Here is a 23,260-nt window from a genome sequence, read left to right as displayed (position 1 = left end):
GTAAAAAACGCCCCAAAAGTCACACGCTACCCGTAAACTGCTCCTCTACAGACAACCCTCATAACCCATCAGGAGTTCAGGACGATATCAAAGAATGTTCTTGGGCCACTTAAGCTATTACATAATTTAATGAACAAATAAAACGCAAGACAAATGAATTATCAACTTTGAAGTAATAAACTCATAATCTCTAATGCAAAAACATAATTTTACAGTGCAGAAGCAGCTATTTATTTTAACAGGATAAAGAAAAGCATTGGACCAACGAGCTAATTGCCAAAGTAGCAGCATTCAATTATCAAGTTGCTTCCTAATGTGCTTGATCATGACATGAGTATATGAAATATAATCACCGAATTAGTATATATACAAGTATTAAAAGGGGCGTTCAAGATACTCTGTGTCACATTTATTCAACAAGATTTTCTTCATTATTTGACAGTCATTTTAATCTGGCTCTGGAATTCCTGAGTTCTATATTAAACCTTAAATTGACGCTAGATTCATCTGCTAGTTTCTTTCACTTGACACTTGGTTGGATTGTTGTTGTGTTCATTTTATGGAGTTATGCCTGGGCAAGTTGTATATACTTTGTATATTATACTGTATATTAGTACATATACACAGGCCGATATGCAAATCATTCTCAACAACAGCTAGGATTTGCATTGGTACACTTTCTATGATAAAAGCTGAAGCAATCAGCATGGAGGAATACATTACAGTTTCAATTGAGAGCAATATAAACCTATCAAGCAGTACAATAATGATTTTAAGCCAACTCAGTTGCGCGAGAGAATGGGGACGCAAATGAGTAAAGAATGTGTTACTATGCTTTGAATGGAGATCAATAATGTCTGTATCGAAAATTCTTTTGATACTGCCTCAAGCTTCTACAGCTGAGTCAAGTTCGAGACAACTTAACCGTACAGTCCCAAGAAGATGCTCAGGAAGTTCAGTCTCCTCATTTGCCTGCAAAAATGACTAAAGTCAATATCTGCTATAATTTGCCATGCATAACTATGATCCAGGCTAGCATAAAAAAAGAACAAAGAATAACACAAATTACTAAGAAAATAGGTCAAATATGATCAACATATACAAGAGGGGTACGTAATCCATATTTTGTGTATTACAGGTTGGTGTGGATGAACATCATTGTTCTTCTGTTTCCTTATATTTACCACTACCCTCCCGTCTCTCAGTCTCAGAAGTCTACCAGGAGATACCTTCTTCATCCTGGTGGCTGAGAACCAAGGTGCCAAGATTCATACTTTAACCACTGAATCACTGAGCCGACAAGGCTATATTATTCTAGCATTTTGATCTCTCGAGCAGTATCCCAATTTTCTCTATATTGGAAAATGCAGAACAGAATCTTACACTTAAAAACAGTAACCTGGTATGGACCTCGTCAACAAAAGGGTCTGGGAATGTCAGATAAGCCAATCAAGAAAACTGAATGACAAGCAGTTATCCACTAAATTGTTATTTTTAAAAAAAAAAAAATAAAATAAAATTAAAAAAAAAAAAAAGAAAACTAAAAAAAAAAAAGTCTAAGCATGTGATATTAATAATTATGCTGGGTTTGGGTTTGTGTTAAATTACAATCAAGGTTGTAATGGGTATATTTGGTGGTCTTGTTTTAATTCCACTAAACTACTACGGAGTAAAAATTTTTTATACTTAGTTATTGTTTTAATGTTAATCTAGTAGGTATATTCTAGAATTAAACTTGGGATTTTATTTTCATCTATATAAAGCCATATTATGTAAACATTAGATAGAAAATTGATTTATTCAAAAAAAAAAAAAAAAAAAGAAAAGAAAATTGATAAGTGTTATGCTTGCTTATTCAGTTTGTTAAAACAAAAATACTCAATTTGTGTTCATCTTTCTGACTGTGATTGACAAGAAACCCTAAATCCTGTGAGAATTGAGTATTATCATCGTTCCTTTTTTATTAGGTCTATTTAGATCCACATTAAATTCGTATCAAAATAAGGTTGTGAATCCTTCTGGCATCCAAGTGAGTTTGGTGGGTCAATGACGTGGACAGAATTTGAGATTTCTGCATTGAATGTATTCGATTGGTATTATTTTTTAAAAACTCTGTAGTAATGTTGCCGTGAGAGGTTGCCTTGCATGTTCATCTCATGAAATTGTTGGAGTATTGGAGTTACACATGAAAGTGCTCTATTAATTTAAGTGAGATATCGCATTGGCATTTGTGAGATTTGTTAAATTTTTGGGCACAAAAGAAATTTGGTGGCTTTTATTTTATTTGCTTATGTAATATTGACTTTGTTGGAGTTTAATCTTTTTCATTGTAAGTGTTATCCAAATTTGATTGGGAAATATATGGGCTTCTGGTGTGAGACTAGAGATGGGGAGAAATTCAAGCTTAAAATTTGTCAATTTGATGGATAATTTTGTCACAATGAATTTAGAAGATGGGTTGAAGAAATAGATCGAGCTTATAGCATCTTCAAGTTTATTGATTAAGGATTTATTCCAATTAGGATTTCGTCATTTACAATTTCTGCTATGAAGGGGTGGAGAAATTTAATACTCAAATGGTTACATGAAGGTGAACTTATGATATATAGTTGGTTTAAATTGAAACAAGAACTTGAGCAGTGTTGTCGAGAACGAGATAAACAACAGTTAATTTCAAATCTTACAAAATATATGACAAAATATCTTACAAATATTATTAAATCTTTGGAGTTACTTTTAAGGGAGTTTAAATAGTTTGAAACAGACGCAAAAGAATCAAATGATAAAACATTTGATATTTTACTGGGAAAAGGGAAAAAAATCATTTTGACCCTTCTACTGATTTTGTACAAGGTGAAATATCTCATATAAAACTATTTTAATACTATTTATGAGCCACTGTTGGATTGGTTAGTCCGTTAGTTCATACTTTTGGGGTGGAGAAGGGTAATATAAATCTTATTTTCATGAGGTTGTGAACAAAAAAATGCACCTCTGGAAGGCTGGAAGCTACTTTAAATGTTCTCAGTAGATTTTTCTTCCTTCCTTGAAGACACTATAAAGTTGAAGATACCCATGGTTCTTGTATGTGATTTGAACTCGAAAATGACAAAATTTGAGGTCGAAGTTATTGTAAACAAGAGGAAAATTATATGGTTGTGAAGGGGGGCTAAATATTAATTATCTTGCTGGGCTTTATTACAAATCAAGGTTGTAATGGGTACATTTTGTGGTCTTGATTTAATTCCACTAACATTTATTTTAATTAGTTACTGTTTTTATTTAAAACTAGTAGGATTATTCTACAATTATATTAGGGTTTTGTTTTCAGCTATAAAGACATATGATGTAAACATTAGACAGATTGAGGTTTATAAAAATTGATAAGCGTTATGCTTGTTTATTGATTTTGTTAAAACCAAACACACTTAATTGCGATTTGCGTTCATCTTGTTGACTGTGATTAACAATAAACTCTTAAATCTTGCAAGAATTGAGTATTATCATCGTTACTTTTTATTGGGTCTATTTAGATACACATCAGCAAGGACGACGAACAATAAGCATAAATTGAGAGAAACAGATTCCGTAGTCCACAATATCATAATAACAACAGAACAGCTGACAAGTGAAGCAGAAGCACTAACCTCTATCAGAATTGCAAGATCAACCACTAAGCTTGTGACATATCCAAGGACAAGACCAATAACACTTCTAGCAACTGCTGAGGAACCAATATCCACATCAATCTGCCATATCAACATAGAAGAGGGAAAATGAAAACTGCAAGTGTCACTCATTTATAAATGACATGCTAATATAACATTCTTCTTATTACTGTCAGGAAAGCTTTCATAAAATACACGCATCAATTTGGACTTTGTAAAAAAAATTCAGGATATCTAAATGACAGCCAAATAAAATTCAGAAAATCAGTGACCAGTAAACTAGACACATCAAATCTATGCAGAAGCATAGAGTATCACTTCTAAATAAAATATTTATGACCCCTGAATCAGTTTTGCAAAATATTAATCAGCTAAATTTCTATATACTCCAAATCAAATATATACACCCCGATTCAGTTTAAAAAAAGCATTTCCTTAGAAAAAGGCACATCATATATCAAACATAAACGATGTTTGAAGTGTGTTTGAAGTGCAGCTCAGACATGAAATAAGCATCAGAAATTTTTTAATCTAATGTGTCAAGTGCATCTGCCTTCAACGTATTTATATAACAGCTTAATCACCTCCAAAAAGTTGTCTTGTCTCAGGTATCTGCAGGTCACAGCTTTACCCAACAGGCAGGCTTTTGTTCCTACTGCACGTTTAACCATCCAATAGCCCTGAATCAATACAAGAAATTAGTTTCTGAGTATTTTCAGTTACAGTCAATAAGCTTCCTAAATTTACTGAACATGTAACGAACACTTCCATAGTATGAGCCTATATTGTGTTTACCTTCACGATGCTCGGTATGAGCTTGAACCTTGAATCACGGAATGCATCAGTCCCATCAATAAATTTGCTCAATAATGAATCTTTATTCACAGGCCTGTCAGAGGCATAATAAAAAACCAGATTGTAGTTTGGTTTGGCTGGGATCTGTAACAACAGGAGCAACTCTAATTTAGTTGAGGTTGGAACTTCTTATATGGAAGTAAATAAGAAGAATATAACATCATGATTGCATTCCAAAGATTCAGCATATAATAAAACCTATTAGCAGTCTATCTATATACAATCTTCTCGTCAAAATAAAAGCTACCACCCTTATATTTGGAATTTATCAAAGTCCTAGGCATTCCAGTATATCATTAATTCTCTGATTGTACCAAAATCATAGTCGTCAAAGCTTTGAGAAACATATAAAAGACTAAAACTAAAGATACATCTAAATGTATCGTTAAATAAGAGATCCTACATTTTCAACGAATTATTTTCCTCTCAATTCAAACAGATGAAATGTACTTTTTCAAAAAAAATTAATTAGGAAGCCAGAAATTCTTCATGTATTAACATCCTAGCACTTGACACTCGCAATTCTACACCTATGAAAGAAGACAATTATTGCAGAGTTCAGCTGCATAGAGAAGCACTCTCAGTTTACTGCACAAGTGCACAGAATAAAAGGACAACTTCTGCATCACCTGTTGACTACTGTAGACCATTCTTATTTATGTTTGCCAAGTAGCCAACAGAAAGTATTTTCCAGAACAGTAATGATTACTTGATAAAAATAAATCTGAGGCATAAGCATAGGAAGAAAAAATAATAATAATAATAATAGATATTCTAACATGCATAAAACCAAAAAACAAAAAAGAAAAAAAAAAGTCCTATAATCAAAGAGGTTCATTCCCGAATGCAAAGACTGATCTTGAGAAATCAGGGTTGGGGAAGAGAAGAATAAACCTGGACAAACATACCTGGAGATTAAAAACGAGAATGAACGGAAGTTTTCTTCCAGCTTCTGACTGAAATAACAGAAGAAAAGGTGAGGAAACAGAATTCTAAGGCCTTAATTAAAGTGAAACTAAAACACAGACTAGGTAAGCTCAAACCCCCTTTACTCTGGTCCTCATATCTACCCGTAAGTGGGAGAGGGGGGGGGGGGTTTAAATCAACAATTAAAAGTTGAGTGGAAAGCAAACTTGAATCTATTTGCTATGTCAGATGCAAAGTGGGTTGTCAAGGGGTATTTGAATTACCTGAACAACACAGGATGGGCGCAATGCAACCTTGTCAATGCTCTGGTCAGCCTTGAGCCAATCCACAGCTATGAGCTTTAAAAGAGGATCTCCACCTATTACCTTGAAAAAAAAAAAATCAAGAATTTGTTCAGCTATTCATTACAAAACACAACCCAATGATATACGTCATATAAAAAAACTATCATTGAGTGTGCATGAATACAAGTAAAATGGACACCGATCTGCTGTATATACTTCTTCCGTTAACTATTAATTGCAACAAAGGAATATTTTATGTCTCACAAATAGTACCCCTTTGTTGCAATTTATAGTTAACAGAGTAGATATTATCTGTAAGTCTGAATCAGTATCCAGTCAATTGCCCGGATTGAGGATCTAAAGAGACTCTTTACTATTGTGTAGTAAATCCATGAATGACATTATGTACATCTTACCACTTAACCTGCTCAGGGCAGTAGCTAGTTGGGAAATTGGTAACATATGGCATAATACTCCAGTAACGCACTAAATGCCAATGATGCATGAACTTCCTTCAATCAGATGATAGACTTCTTGTAACTATGACATGATATTGAAGGGTTTTCTAAAATTAATAAGCCTCCTAGACGTCTACCAAGATTGGCCAACTTATGAAATATAATTCTTGTGGAAAATATGTTTATTTGTCTGTTGACCACCAGTCCATCAGGAAGAAAAGCTCAAATTGAAAGAAAGGAAAGGTCAAAGGCTATTTTAACAGATGAGGCTAAATTGAAGGAAAGTAATTAAAAAACAGTTGGACATAAAATCAAGAATAAACACTTCTGTGTAATTTTTTTCTTTTGACAAAGGCTAAATCTGTGTGAAAATCTTAAGCATACATTGTTATACTGCAAGTCAACAAAAAGAACTATTCTAATCTAACTTCTTCAAATTTTGTACTACAACCTACTTTTAGAATGGGGAAAAAGCGAATCTTTCTCAACATGAACAAAAGTGATCCAAACTCTTTCTTCCCAGGATTTCTCACACTTAATACCCATAAACAAAAATTTAGATAGGATTAAACGTGATGATAGAAGTGAGCCAGTGATTGACAGAAACCCAAGATAATTTCAATCAAAGCTAGCCATCATCAGAAAAAAATAATTTCAATCCTAATGGATATCTTTGTTTTAAATAGATACAGAGACATATGGTAAGATTTCTGCATTATACGATCAAACCCCCAAAATAGAGAGAGTGACTTGTATACAGCTGATACAACTATACAAGACAGCTGCTAAAATAGACCCACCAGAACTACAAATTCTGTCAGAAAAATAACTCGTCTCTTGTAAATTCACATTACAAAGTGACAGATTGTAATACCCCAAAGGAAAAAGACCAAAAAATTGCTGGATGAAAATAAAAGGCATATTCTAATTCAATAACCATCTTAGGCAGGAAATTTTAACCATTGAGATCTGCAAATATTATTCCTTTTGTTCTTTGCACATGTGAGTGGAAAAAAGAAACTAATGCCACTGAAATTTTGTCTGCGCTTGAGTGTTTTCATTTGAATTCTTACACCAACAAGTACAAGTTAACAAAAAAAATATATTAACCCTTTTTTGTACTTCATTAATTTGACGAGAAAATTGGAACTCGTTTGGGATATGATAGGAAATAAACTAAACTTACCAAAACCAGCGAGTTTAGATTTGTTTTGGGAAATGATATAACATATCTTTTATTCACAATGCTTTCCTAGCTAGATAGGTTTTGTAATTAGGAAACTAGAAAGAATTTAGGTATGTAACTAGGCTTAGGGAGAAAGCAGACAAGTAGTTCTTGAAGAAAATATAAATTCACTCGGGAAGGAGGATGGAGGTTGGCTTGATCCCCCAATTACAAAGTTTAGATGAGAAAATTGAGGAAAAGCCAATTATATCGTTGACGTCTCTCCCTAAAAGGTATAATTTTGTTATAACAAGTTTACTTGTAGGGAAGACAACTTTGGTAGCCCTAATTAAGGCGGAGAGATTTATGAAGCAAGAAGAATATTGTGGTTGCCTTTGGACGATATTGTGGTAGCCTAATCAAGGCGGAGAGATTTATGAAGCAAGGAGGATCGCCAATCCATCCACGCTGAGAGTGGTAGCCGAACCAAGTGGTGGAAAAAAAGTGCAAAAGCAAGAAGGCGAGCAACCCTAACATCAAGTGATGGTGTTTTAAAGAAAAGGGACACATTCAAACAATGTATTCTATATAGCAAGGAGGACTTGAAGGCATAGGAGAACTTAGGCGAAGTTTAGTTTAACTTATTTTACTTATTACAGAATAAATAAGTTTAGATTGATCATCATTTTATGTGCAGTTTTTTGTCTTTAAATATCTTTAATTGTAATGAGAAAAAATTATGAAAGTTACATTTTTAATAAAATACACATTATTACGAATCTAACAAGACCCCGCTTGTTATATATTTTTTATATATTATCATACACATAAGGTCAAAGTTTAGTTAAATCAAACAACCAAATCAAATCAGACCACATCAAATTAGATGCAAAAATAAGATGAACTAAACAAGCCCTTAGGGATGGAATTGTTGCTATTACCGTAGATGATGATGATGTGGTTGTCGTAGTGAAAGAAAGTAAGGATTCAAAAGAGGGATAAATCTTTAGATTTGGAATGCTTCCAACATATTTGTTGTAGGAAGATGTGGTTTACTCCTTGCAAACAAACAAATAAAGCAAGGGATTGAGTGTTACCTTGCCTAATGGTGGTATAATTAAGGTTAAGATCAAGAAAAATGATGATAGGACTCAAAAATTTCGAGAGGTAAGGTATATTTTGAGACTTGATCGCAATCTTATTTCTTAGGGGCGTTTGGATGGCTTGGGTTGTGCTATTCGTATCGAAAGAGGTTGTATGGAGGTCACTAAATATAGAAATGTGATATTGAAAGGCTGACCAAACATATAAAAACGAGGTAGCGTGGGACGAATTATGACTAAAGTTGGTAAGTTAAGTTTAAGGAGAGCTATTTCAGGATATAAACTAAATTTACCAAAACCAACGAGTTTAGATTTGTTTTAGTTTAGATTTGTTTTAGGAAAAAAAATAACACACGTATTTTATCTATTTGTTTCTATCTTTTATGCTTTCCTATTTAGATGAGTTTTGTAAATCGAAAACTAGATGGAATTCAGGTATGTAATCAATCTAGGATTATTTAGGCTTAATGAGCAAGTAAAATATCCTAATTGATGAGGGTTTCTAGGTTAGCCTATAAAAAAGAGTTTTAACTTACTAGAAAAGTATGATGGATTGTTGAAGAGGAAAGTCATCAGGAGGGTTATAGTCTTGTTTTGTAGAAACTTACTAAAACAATATTATTTGAGGGGAAGAATCAAATTCCCTCATAAACACGTGTCCCTTATATTATCGCATTTTGTTATTCATTCCATATTGTGTTTAAGGGTGAGTTCCTAAATTATTTCGTGGCACGTATAACAGGATATTCCAACAAACAATATGGAAGTTAATCCTGGGACAAAGATAAAAGTATTAAATCCCCAACTGGCAACAGTTTGAAATCATTGAACTATGAAGTAATAACTATCATTAATAGGTAAGCAGGCCCTAAATCAACACAACACAATCTTAATCAGCAGCATTGAAAATAAGACAAAAAAAAGGAATTCAACAACATGGAACAAGGATTGTTGATATCAGTTCACTGTCTGCTATTTCCATTGCATCTTACGGATACTAAATTGTTACGGCGAAATAACAGATGCATAAAACACTAAAGTAATAAAAGATGTCTGCTAAGGACTCTTTTTTTCTTTTTTATAAATGATGAGTAAAAGGCAATAAAAGTTAGGAATAAGAAAACTTACTTTGACATAGTCTTTCAAGTATGTATTTCCTCTAATCATGAATCCCGCACCACCTGGATTTGTCCAGCAATTTGTGTCATCATCATCTTTTCCTTTACGCAATGAACCATTAAACTTGCTTGAATCGATTGACACTGGGGGTATAGCTGAATCTAGTACTTTGCTTGAATCATTAACTGCAGGATGAGAAAGCTAGTAATTTATTGATGGATTACACTGCATAATATGGAGTTAAAATAAACAGCACATTAACATAAAGCATATCACTAGCAACTGAGCCACAGATGAAGTGGTAAAGGTTCGTCTTTATGACAATTGGTTTTCTTAAATCCTCCCTCCCGCTTTATTGTTTCCAGTGCAACTTGGCACTAGGTGTATTTTCCCCTTTTTAAACAGCAAGATACTCAAGGAACAAACCAAATTCAACAGACATGCTACCATTAAAAATGAATATCATAGCCTTATCAGCAGAAGAGCAGAAAATATGAGATGATGCAACTGTCTTCTTCATAGCTAAAATACCAAAAAATGAAGGAAAAATAAAAAGGCTGATCCCCAATTGTGCAAATAAAACCTCAAAACGGGATGAGTGAGCAACTGAGCAGATAATTTTTTGTTAACGAGAACTTGAATGGGAGTGATAGAAGTTTAATTTCTACAGAAGTACAAATTGAAGGAAAGCGTAGTTTCTAGTACAATTGATGTACCTTGTAAGAGAATCATAGATGATAGAATCTTATTGGTGAAAAATGATTAGTAATAGCAGCGTGACAACTAAATTGGAGGATATTCATGAAAAAGCAACTAATAAATTCAAGTAGGTGGAGTAACAGTCAAAAGTTACACAAAAATTTAAACAAAAAGTTAAGTAAGGGAACCTGAAGACTTCTTCAAAGACAATCTTGCTATGTCTGATGATACATTATCCAGCGTCACAATGTCCTGGCACAGCTTATTGATTTAATTTATAATAGAGGGTTCTACTGTATTATCCAAACATAAACAAAAGAGTTCACACCTTCTTGTCAACTTCAATATCATCATCACTATCTTCACCATCAGATGTTTCTTCAGCAATCGCATCATAAAACTCTTCTGCAACGTCGTCACATTCACTGCTGGAAACACTATCACTGGAGGAATTTGAATAAAAATCTACTGTAACTGAATTATTTTTAAGAATTGGATTTGCTCCAATATATTCCTTGAGACCTATACAATGAAAAACAAGAATAAAAAAACAAGCCATGCACTCTCCCATGAAAAATGGATTGTAAGCACATTTTTTTCACAGAAAGGCACTGCATTAAAGGTTGCATAATCAATGTCTTGCAACTCTTGCTATCATTATAAACACACAAATTATTCTTTCCTATGAATTTGTTGCAATGATTATGCATATAATGGTAGTTACGGTACCAATATCAAATTCTAACATAGCTATCCCGATTCTGATCAATTAGGCAACATGCTTTGATTAATAAAATAATGGCTCTTTAACCGGGAACCTATCAGGCTATCATAGATAATAACTGCAGCATGAACAATAAGTAACACGGATTTGCCACAAAATTAATAGTCACCGCTCTTTAAATAATTCTCCATAACAAGATTAACTGCTTTAAGCCTTTACCATGTTGCTACTCAGGCAAGACAATACTTGAAAATCCACAGGAAGCAGCTTACCAGCAACTTGGCACAACAATGCATAAGGGATAGATTTCTCAAACTTTGAAGAGCGACTTTTCTTCCAAGAACCCCAGCTATCAGATTGTATCTCCAACATATGTGTCACAAGACATCTTGGAGATTCGGCTGTGGCATCAGATGTGTCCAAACTTTTTATCTCCCAAGTAGAAGCTACACAAAAATTATAAATAAAAAAACTATTCACAATATGGTTAAAGCAATAAAGTTACAGGAATCGATGCAGTACCATCTCTTAAACCTGAGAGATAGATAGGACCTTAAGATTAAAAAATAAATAAATAAATTTTAAAAAAAAAATTTTAAAAAAAAATTTTAAAAAATTAAACAATAATAATAATAATAATAATAATAATAATAATAATAATAAAACAAAATAAATAAAATGTGAAAAAAAAAAATCTAATTCCTCCTTTTTTTTATTATTGCACCATAGGGGTTTGGTACAAATATTTTGGTACTGGAAAAAAGTAAGGGAGAGAAAGGTAAAAATACAAAATTGCCCATGTGACATATTGATAAACTAAAAAGTAAATGTAAAAAAGCAAGGGTATGTTGGGTATTTATAGTGTGAACACAAATAATATTTTTCCCTAAATAGGAAATGGTGCAATATTTGTGAAACTTCCTAAAAAGGCAAGTGGTGCAATAATAAAAGAACGGAGGAAGTATAAGAATTTTGTAAAGATAAAACACTTATGGTCTGGATAGAATGCCATCCAGAATAGTTTCTAATGATGGAAAGTAGGCATAACTTTGCTACTCTCTCTGACTCTTTCAATAATAATTCATCCAAACCATTAGAAAACTGAGCTCTTCCCAAGAAACACTCAAGAAATAGACAAGCCTACCAAGTTTAAATTAGTAATGAATACTTCCTCTGTTTTATTATACTTACAACACACCTTCTTGGCACGTTATTTGAGCAATTTCAAAATAGTAATGACATACTTCCTTGGTTCTCCTCAACTTCCAATGTGGGAGAGCCATAGGAACCTTATCTAGTGGGCTCACGGTCTCACGTTCACCTGGGGACTGGGGTATTACACTATTCTTATCGATGGTAAAATTATTTGTATTAATTTGTCTGTTTACCTAGTCTAATATCTTCCATCAATTGCATGCCAAATTGGTGTGTTGCAACTTAATAAAATGAAGTAACTATTTATATTCTAGTTGAATGGATCTTTACATGTGTACTCCATCATTTATTACTATACAGACAATCCAAATCTTACAGGATGCAAAATCTAAAACCCTATCGAGCCTGTATTATACGGAGTGTTCATGTAATTAAACAACGAATTATATAATACTATCAACACTCAAATCGTGAATCAATCCTGTGCATTAGGCAAACCATAAGCTAAAGGGAGTCGTCGTCGTTATTATTATTATTATTATTATTATTATTATTATTATTATTATTATTATTATTATTATTATTATTATTATTATTATTATTATTATTATTATTATTATTATTATTATTATTATTATTATTATTATTATTATTATTATTATTATTATTATTATTATTATTATTATTATTATTATTATTATTATTATTATTATTATTATTATTATTATTATTATTATTATTATTATTATTATTATTATTATTATTATTATTATTATTATTATTATTATTATTATTATTATTATTATTATTATTATTATTATTATTATTATTATTATTATTATTATTATTATTATTATTATTATTATTATTATTATTATTATTATTATTATTATTATTATTATTATTATTATTATTATTATTATTATTATTATTATTATTATTATTATTATTATTATTATTATTATTATTATTATTATTATTATTATTATTATTATTATTATTATTATTATTATTATTATTATTATTATTATTATTATTATTATTATTATTATTATTATTATTATTATTATTATTATTATTATTATTATTATTATTATTATTATTATTATTATTATTATTATTATTATTATTATTATTATTATTATTATTATTATTATTATTATTATTATTATTATTATTATTATTATTATTATTATTATTATTATTATTATTATTATTATTATTATTATTATTATTATTATTATTATTATTATTATTATTATTATTATTATTATTATTATTATTATTATTATTATTATTATTATTATTATTATTATTATTATTATTATTATTATTATTATTATTATTATTATTATTATTATTATTATTATTATTATTATTATTATTATTATTATTATTATTATTATTATTATTATTATTATTATTATTATTATTATTATTATTATTATTATTATTATTATTATTATTATTATTATTATTATTATTATTATTATTATTATTATTATTATTATTATTATTATTATTATTATTATTATTATTATTATTATTATTATTATTATTATTATTATTATTATTATTATTATTATTATTATTATTATTATTATTATTATTATTATTATTATTATTATTATTATTATTATTATTATTATTATTATTATTATTATTATTATTATTATTATTATTATTATTATTATTATTATTATTATTATTATTATTATTATTATTATTATTATTATTATTATTATTATTATTATTATTATTATTATTATTATTATTATTATTATTATTATTATTATTATTATTATTATTATTATTATTATTATTATTATTATTATTATTATTATTATTATTATTATTATTATTATTATTATTATTATTATTATTATTATTATTATTATTATTATTATTATTATTATTATTATTATTATTATTATTATTATTATTATTATTATTATTATTATTATTATTATTATTATTATTATTATTATTATTATTATTATTATTATTATTATTATTATTATTATTATTATTATTATTATTATTATTATTATTATTATTATTATTATTATTATTATTATTATTATTATTATTATTATTATTATTATTATTATTATTATTATTATTATTATTATTATTATTATTATTATTATTATTATTATTATTATTATTATTATTATTATTATTATTATTATTATTATTATTATTATTATTATTATTATTATTATTATTATTATTATTATTATTATTATTATTATTATTATTATTATTATTATTATTATTATTATTATTATTATTATTATTATTATTATTATTATTATTATTATTATTATTATTATTATTATTATTATTATTATTATTATTATTATTATTATTATTATTATTATTGTTAATTTGGATAGTAATCACTACATCTAAAATTTCATAAAAATAAAAGGATGAGGAAGAAAATATGTAGCACAGTAGAAAGGAGCCATAAAACTTGAGAGCGCAATAGCTTACGATTTATTTTTGTTCGTTGATAGCCAGGTCTAGCAGGACACTTTTTATGTGCTGCTGGGAATTGTAAAATTGCTGCATCCATAAATAAAATTTGTCAGTCATGATTAATAAAAGAGACAAACTTAGAGAACAATAGGAAATTTACATATACTCCTCTATCTATTAAAGTTCTACAGCCAGGATATGCTTGGAATAAAATTCAAATATCTATGGTCAAAACATATAAAAATAATTGTAGAAGCTTTGAGAAAGATTTACGAACTATATGTTCCGTCTTGTCCATGAAACCATTGCCTTGAGAACACAAAGTCCCTTCTGGAGCTCCACCTACGTGAGGAATAGCAAGCACACATATTATTCAGACATTATCCATCAGGAATTTTGCTGATAAAGATTTCACAGGACAAATGAAAGTACTAACTTAAAGAAGAATGCAGAGTAATTAGCACCGTGTAAAATTCGATTATTTTAATTTGGTTGACATAGAGTACTCACAATTCACTGCACATATTGTATATACCCCATCAGGGGTACCGAATTCATAGCCTATTCTGCATTAGGATTCTCATATTGATTTACAGTTTTAGCCATCACAATATCTTCTAAAACCCAACCTAATATTCTCCAAACACATACCTAGACTGCAACTCTCTATTCAGTTTTCTGTAGAAAAATCTCAGTACATTGTTAGTTGAGTCATATTTACTTCATATTGGAGAAATCAAAAGATTTATCAGCTTGTTCTGCATGCATTTATGTTGAAGCTACTCTTTTAAATGACCTTTTTTAAAAGTTAAAACCATAGTGAGGTTCCTTATTTCAGTACCCTTCCTTTTTCAAGGTTTGTGAAATTGACCAGCTAGAGTGTAGAATTTGCTTCCCCCTACAACTTTCACCAGGGGCAATTTGAATTTTTTTTTTTTTTATTTCCTTTTATTTTCCAGGAAGGAACCTATGTTCTGAGATGAGCTTCTTTCCCTTTTCATATTAAACCAAAAAATGAAAATGGAGGGGGGTACAAAAAGAATAGTAAGTTGTTGTGGTAATCCTGTCGTAAATGGCTTACAGTGAAGATAAATGCAAAGAGCCCAAGTTATTCCACATACAACTTGTGTAAAGAAACATTCCAGCTTTAATGTTAAAAAAGTTAAGAAAAATGCAGGTTAGAAATTGCTGTGTAGAATAATGTAAAAATGCAAAAAAATTGGCCATTGGAATTTAATTTCTAGCAGCACAACACAAACTGACAAATCAAGATGAGATAGGGTGAAGAGACAAATATATTACCAAGTGAAATATTTTGGATCATATGTTCCATATACAACATCATAATTCCCATCTATGCTTTCAACAAGCTCCAAGTCACTAGTCAACATATCCCACCTGTAATGATGCACAGATGCTACCTCATAATTAGTTTAAATGTATAGCATACTCAAAAATTCACAAAGTAAAATGATATGAGAAAACAAAATTTACATATCCCTCTATGAATTATATCCAATTCTTCCGTTTTTTAATAGTTGCAACACACAACTTTTCACGATATTCAAGAAAACTGGGGTTCACATGATTTAATGCACTTTAAAATGGGGTGAGAGGTTGTTAGGAGTAAAATTTAGTGGGCCATGTGCTTTAAGTAAGGGAAATAGTACAACTTTTCCCTAAAATAACTTTCCAATTATAGTGTGTTGCAAATATTGTGACATTTCCATTTTAGCAAAGTGTTGCAAGTATTAAAAACGGAGGAAGTATATATAAAACAAGGATGAAAAGAGAAAAGAAGCTCACTCATATCTCCTAGAGGGAACAAGGCTCATAAGAACCTCAAAGACAGTATCTGATTTGGCATCAATTATCCCCACGGACTTCACAAGAATGCCTCTACCAGCCTAGTATTTTAACAAAAGAAAGCGTGAATGAAACTTTTGCAGAAAATAAACTGGAAGCATATTACAGCTCCTGATTCCAGAAGCTAAGAAAAGGGGTGAGCAGCAAACAGCCGAAATAGGAATAAAAAAGATTGCAATCAGATATCAGATTAAAAGTAATGAAAATCAAGAGAAATAATGATCCTCCACAAAAATTAAAAAGTAAAAAGGTCACAAATTTCTTGGCAAATGAACTCCCTCCATCGGAGTCCATTTTCAGATTAATGTCCTCTTATGCTTGAGCATGCACATTAATTATAGTAGAGTAGTGCAGGGTTTTTTGATATATAGTGGAAAAGTTAGAATAAGAAATTGATTGATTGGGGTACCACATCCATTAGATATAGAGAGACAGTGGTGGATCCCACATTACATGGGATGGATGAGATGAGCGGGGTTAATTATCCATTTAAGTAACAGGATACTTATTTGGTGATAGCATTTAAGGACAGAAGGAGTAGTAAAATAAAAACCTAAATAATACAATTGGGCCTTTAATTTGGTTTTTAATGCCCTAGAGACTCGTTTTCTAAAAGAAGCAAAATTAATCACATAAATACATGAGCTAAGTATATGGAAATAACTACAAAAAAAAAGTAAAATATAAGCTATCGCATCTGTCTTTTCTTCATGGCATGACCCCATTTTCAAATTCAGAAAGGGTGCAGATGCATACAGGGAGGATATCTGCATTGCTATTGTTACCAAGAGGTTTCAGTATTCCACTAAGACAGCAATTGGTTGATTGCTTCCCATACTACATCATTTTTTATTCACTTTAAGCATACCCCCTGCTTTCAAGATTTTATTCAACACAGATTCTTCCTATACAAGTTCAGCACTATCAGCAGCATGGAAAAGCAATAGTGTTAAGAGTCAGGAATGAAATTAAGTGGGGAAAAAAAAACCCTATTTCACATTGTCAGGGGCATAAGCAAATAAAATCACAAGATCTGGTAAAAACTATAGAGTGTAATTGAGAAAACGATATGACATTGTGGATACCTTGGACTCTACAACATCCTCAAAGATTCTAATTCCTGCAAATGAGAAAACAAAGTATCACCAATACAAAACTAAAGAAAAATGAAAAGTCACCACAAGAATCAATAAAAGATATCATTGTAGATTTGTAGGCAACAATCAGGCTTGTCCTTGAAAAATTGAAATATAATAGAACATATTCTGGTAAGACCGTAAAAATGCAGAACAGCAAAGCTTGGAATGTACCTGCTAATGAAGTTGGAATTTACTAAACAAAACTTCACCATTACGTTTTAGATAGACAAAACTTCGCTATTAAGCTTCTCCCCCCTCAAACAAATTCATAAAAGAAAGATGGAGAGGAGTATAAAAAACAAAAATAAAAAGAAGCTAAATCAGTCAGATTTATTGTTGCATCTCTCCTTAATTTGATCGACAATTTTGTAGTTGTGTGTTCCTCATTTCTTTCTCAATTTGTAGATATGCATTATTCGACATACCGTGAATTAACTAGTGAATTCTTGTCTTCTCTTGTTATTCAAAATCATAAAAGTGGTCCAAAATTAATTTTTAGGCTTAATAATAGAAACATCACTCTTTCTTTTGCGGAATTCTGTAAATTATTTGAACTGGAGCCTGATTTGGATAGGCAATGGAATGCTGAGTTTAAAATGGATGATGTTTATTTTGCTTTGACTGGTATTCCCCATGTTTCTGCCCAACATGCTAGTGCTAGGCCCATCCACCACCCCGTCCCTATAATGTGGCAAAGATTTGCCGGTGTCTGTTTCCTAGGTAGGAACGAACCCCACAACTGTCAGACCAATGAACTAGCTGTAATTGGCCATTATATGTTTGGGTTCGGGAAATTGAACATAGCCCGGTATATCATCCACCACCTAGGTAGGCACGCTACGGCTAGCAACCAGGTCACTACCCCTATCCGTCTTGGTGGCATTATCACTAGGATAGCCATCAAGAAGGCCGGCTTTGTAGAGAGTGGACCCCACCGCATGACTAACATGGGACCCGACACCTACATTACCTCTAGGTACCTTGAGGAGCTTGGGTGGTTACGGGTAGACGGGAGCCGGGTCGCCCATTGGTGCATTGGGACAGGGACTGAACAACCCTTACCCATCTTTCCTTTGCCCAACCCCGACTTGACCGCCTTTCCCCAGGGCAAGAGTCCTACACTTATACCCTGTTAGTTGCCCATGCTAGGGTCAGGATCCACAGCAGGCCCAGGCTCAGCCACAGCCTGTAGTTGAGCCTATTCCACAGCCACCATCACCACCCCGACAGTCCTATTCCGTCCCTCACGGTGACTCTGACCCAGTTTGGGACTTGCAGAGTATTGGCCAGGCCATAGGTCGCATAGAGCAAAACCAGACCGAGTTTAGACAGATGATTGGTTCTGTCGACCATAGGCTAGGCTACCTAGAGAGGAACCAGGGTAGGGGACTCTACCCCATTTATGATGATTATGCTCGTCGGGGCAACATTCCCGACGATGCTGTTTACCCAGACTGGTTCCAGCCCCCACCTCAGGGATACGGTAGGGATCCCACTGCCCATGGTATCTACACAGACTATTCTTCGTTCCATGGGTACGGCCAGGACATTCCTTTTGGGGGGACCGCCGGAGGGGACTTTTCATGCTAACTATTTTGGTGGTAGCTCCTTTGGTGCAGATGGTGCAGGTTCCAGTGGTGAAGCAGGTGGGTCCTCACGGATGGACCAGGATGAGGATGAGTAGCCAGCTGGGCTAGCTTCGAGCCAATGAGGACATTGTCTGATTTTGGCTTGGGGGAGATTTTTGGATTTGGTATATATTTCTTCTTCCTTTTTCTTTATTTTTGTTTATTTTTAGTGTGTTTTGTTAGTTTAGATTTATTGCTTTTTAGATTAGTTTATTGCTTTTCTTATATGAAAAATACAAAAAAATTGAAAAAAACAAAAAATAAAAAAATACGAACCAATGAACTGTAAATCATGCTTCTCTGTGCCCCATACTTGAGGAAAAATTGTTTTGATTCTTGGTATTTGATTTTGAGCATTGTGGATTTGTTGATCATGATTTGAAGTTTAATTACTTGGATTCCTAAACATGCGTCAATTTTGTCCAACTACATGTGAATATAGTGCTTGACTAGTTGATTTGGTTAGGAATGTGTGTTTAGTTCCTGGTATGTCAATGAATTTGAGTATTGGTTTGCAACTATGAGTAGTGTTTCATGGCTCATTATTATGCACATGTGGAGGACGAAGGCATTTGTTCTTTAGGTAGCCTTCAGATTTATTTAGATATATTTGTTCCCTTCTTGCTACCCATGTTGTTGCCTTGACTTTTTATTGTTTTTAGCCACATTGCAAGCCGTATTTGCCCCATTGGTTACTAGTCCCAAGCTTGGCTTGGGGGAGCTATTAGTGAGTGAGGTGAGGGAGTTTGTAGTGTGCACATTATTTGCACAATTTGGGTGGGTTTGAGAAGTTATTTGTTCTTGATCATATTTTTGTTTTGATGAGTTTTATAGTGTATATATTTGAAAAATAAAAGTGTGATAGAAAAAAGAAAAAAAAATGAGAAAATAAAAAAAAAAAAAAAAAAAAAAAGGTGAACTTCTAGAAAAAAAAAATGAAAAAAAAAGAGCAAAAGAAAAAAAAGTGTTTGATGTTCAAATTATCTAAGTGAAGGTTTATCAAAAGAAAAGAAAAAAAAAAGTTGAGTTTCAATGTAAATATTTCAAGTTATGAGTTCAAAGTTTGTTATTCACTCCTGTTCCATATTATCATATTTTTATGAGTGAAATTGTGAGTGTTGGGATTGTTTATTTTGTTTGGAGTATATTTGGTGGATTTGTGTTGGATTTAGTTTTGTTGGAGATGTGTATGATCATTATTTTTGGTCATGAGTTTATTAGGATATGGCTCCCTTTTAGCATAGCTTTTCTCTCACATATTCCCAAATTTATCCTACCCTTTCACCCTAGCCTTACATTACAAGCTTAAAAGACCTTTTGACCTTGTGCATAGAGTTGTGTAAATGTGAAAGTGTTGTTTATCAATGCAAGTTATGACTTGACATATTCCGAGTCGACTATTAGGTTGAGTGTATGTCTTTTTAAACACACGAGTGTTGTGAGTTTGGGAGGGCATTGTTCACATTAAAGGGATTGGGATGGAGAGCGATCGAGTACATCTTTACTCGCCACATAAATGAGAGTTGAGTGTGTGAGCACTAGTCTTGAATTCTATATGCTCTTGTGGTTTGCTCTACTTGACAATTGTCGGGGAGGAAGGGTGTTTAGATGGATAGGATTGGTTGATTTTGAAGCATGTTCACTTGATTTGCCTTGAATCGTTTGTGCTTGATTTTTATATTGGGGTGAGGCGTGTTTTATTGTTCATTGAGGAGCTCTTTGCTTAGGGACAAGCAAAGGTTTGGCTTGGGGGAGTTTGATGTGTTCATTTTACATATATATTAATCCCCGTCCCTTGGTCGTAATTAGTAGTGTTTTTGGCTCCTACGAGCCACTTTTATTACTAATTTGTGTTTTCCAGTGCTTTGGTAGTTTTGCTTGAGTTTTGTAGGAATTTGCGTGCTTGGAGCATTTTCCCGGGGTTTTTTTGAGGAGCATCTACAAGTGTTGGAAGACCGCGACCCAGTTCGTTAGCCCAAGACCGATCGGAGGTATCGACCGGTGACTAAGGGCTTGGTTATGAAGATCCAAGGAGGAAACTCGGATTGGGCCGAAGAATAAAGGCCCAAGCGAAGTCCAATTGATTGCCCCAAGAGAAGAGGCCCGGACCATTGGCCCCGCCCGAAGGCGCGCCCGGCCGGGCGGGGCGAAGCAAGGCTTGACGACTTCTCGTGCCCGGAGACGCGCCTGGGCGGGCGCGAGATAACTCTTGAGGGAAAATAGGCGGGCCCGGTCGGGCGAGCCATTGCCCGACCGGGCGCGAGTATAGCTTTTAGGAATTTTAGCTTTCCGATCAGTTTTGCTTAGCGAATAATACTTGCTTAGTATTAATGTGTTATTATTAGGCAAGATTAGATACTTCTTCATTACTTCTCTTACTCTAGTTTTTATTCTCCTTCTCTCTACTTAGACTTTCTCTCTCTAGACTTTTATTCTCTCTTGTTCCTTAACTCAATTGTAATTCCGCCGTCTTGGTACGATTTCTCTCTAAATTAATCTCAGTATTTTATTCATTCAATTTCTTCATGTCTTGTTTAATTATTATGTTTTGTTTAGTTTTACTTATCTCTGAGTAGTTTAATTCTAGGGTTTGGGGGGATCCACAATTAATATGAAGGGATAATTTATTATTGTTGATTATTGATATTGCATGATAATTTCTTATTGAATTGTTTTAACTCTTTGCAATTGGATTATGAATCGAGCAGATGTAATTTGATTGTGAATGTTTAGCAATATTGAATTGATGAATCGAGCAGATGTTAATTTGATATTAAAGGCTATTTTCAATAGGAACTTAGATCTAGTAAATTGCGAGAACCTGTTAGATCTATGTTGGTTAATAAATTGCGAGAGCCTGTTAATCATGTTATTTGTGCAATGCCAATTATTGATTGTTATGTTTTATCCCGGAATATTAATTATTGGTGAACCTGTGACCCTAGGCATTCTTATTATTGATTTTCTCCCTAAACTTAATCTTCGTAGTATAGTTTCATATTAAAAATAACAAATTGGTTACTTTAATAATTTAGATTATATTAATTAATTAGGAGTAGAAAGTCCAGTTTCCCTGTGGATTCGACCCTACTTCCCTATCTACTTTAGTTAGAGGACTTAGGTATTACTTTTGATTAGGGGAGACGACTTTACCCTGTCATGGACACACAAGGAAACTGGACAATACAGTTAAGAAGCTAGGAAACTAAGAGCCAAATTATTTACAAGAACAACTTATCAATTAGAAGTCTACACCCTTAATAACAAATACTAACCATTCAAGGTGCATACACATTTCCATGTATGTGCTTCAATTGCATCAGCATCTCCGTCAACTCCCATATAGCCATCTGTCCGGGCATTCTCTGCCAAGGATGATGATTGTCGCAAAAGTGGCTCTGTATTGATAATAGAGAAATGAATAATTATTTCTCATTAAAAGAGATAAGTTCAAGAGAAGTTCTTATATATCTAGAAAGTGTTTAACATTGTATTGGAAGCAACATACTTCCACAACATAGGTATATCTGTAATATAAGCCATACAGAATCCAAAACGCATAGACACTTCACAGATTTACCTTATTAAAATTCTAGCGAATATAAGGGAAGACTTTACTACTTTCCTGACTAGCCATACACATATTCTACAACTCACCAAGTGGCAACCCTCTCTCTGTCCCTCTTCTTAAAAGGGGAGAGCAATTCTTTTCCTGTTTGGATTTGATAAATATGAGACTTAAAGTAATGAAATAGGTCCATTTTATCTATTTAGAGCAAAACTAATATAAGCTATGGCAACTTCACAAGGTAGTTCTGTTTATTGTCTAAGCTTTTCTCTTCTTTTTTTTTTTTTTTCCTTTCTATAAGTAATTTTAATTAGCCAAAAATAACTGCCCAAAGTGTGTTGGAAGGGCAGGCTTGTTGTCATGAGGATTCAATAATTCTTTTGCTGAAATATAAAGACATAATTCAAATTAACATAGG

General features: G+C 31.9%; 1 protein-coding gene across 2 annotated transcripts in view; it reads right to left on the bottom strand.

Annotated features, from left to right (window-relative positions):
• Positions 1-643: 643 nt before the first annotated feature.
• Positions 644-23,260, bottom strand: part of LOC145611070 (protein ENHANCED DISEASE RESISTANCE 2-like) — a 28,054-nt gene continuing 5,437 nt past the window's right edge. For both annotated transcript variants that reach the window (XM_081666300.1, XM_081666301.1), the window contains exons 7-22: positions 22,550-22,672; positions 17,593-17,627; positions 16,448-16,548; positions 15,944-16,039; positions 14,919-14,983; positions 14,657-14,728; positions 11,275-11,448; positions 10,607-10,800; positions 10,467-10,530; positions 9,589-9,764; positions 5,714-5,815; positions 5,432-5,479; positions 4,464-4,607; positions 4,253-4,348; positions 3,648-3,749; positions 644-972 (exon numbers count right to left, since the gene is read on the bottom strand). In XM_081666300.1, the coding sequence (XP_081522426.1) occupies positions 886-972; positions 3,648-3,749; positions 4,253-4,348; positions 4,464-4,607; positions 5,432-5,479; positions 5,714-5,815; positions 9,589-9,764; positions 10,467-10,530; positions 10,607-10,800; positions 11,275-11,448; positions 14,657-14,728; positions 14,919-14,983; positions 15,944-16,039; positions 16,448-16,548; positions 17,593-17,627; positions 22,550-22,672 (1,679 nt within the window). In that variant the 3' untranslated portion in view covers positions 644-885. The remainder of the gene's footprint in view (positions 973-3,647; positions 3,750-4,252; positions 4,349-4,463; positions 4,608-5,431; positions 5,480-5,713; positions 5,816-9,588; positions 9,765-10,466; positions 10,531-10,606; positions 10,801-11,274; positions 11,449-14,656; positions 14,729-14,918; positions 14,984-15,943; positions 16,040-16,447; positions 16,549-17,592; positions 17,628-22,549; positions 22,673-23,260) is intronic.

The sequence above is a fragment of the Chenopodium album genome, chromosome 24 (assembly GCF_948465745.1).
Source record: "Chenopodium album chromosome 24, dcCheAlbu1.1, whole genome shotgun sequence".
In the NCBI taxonomy this organism is placed as follows: Eukaryota; Viridiplantae; Streptophyta; class Magnoliopsida; order Caryophyllales; family Amaranthaceae; genus Chenopodium; species Chenopodium album.
This window is presented reverse-complemented; position numbering and strand designations above follow the sequence as displayed.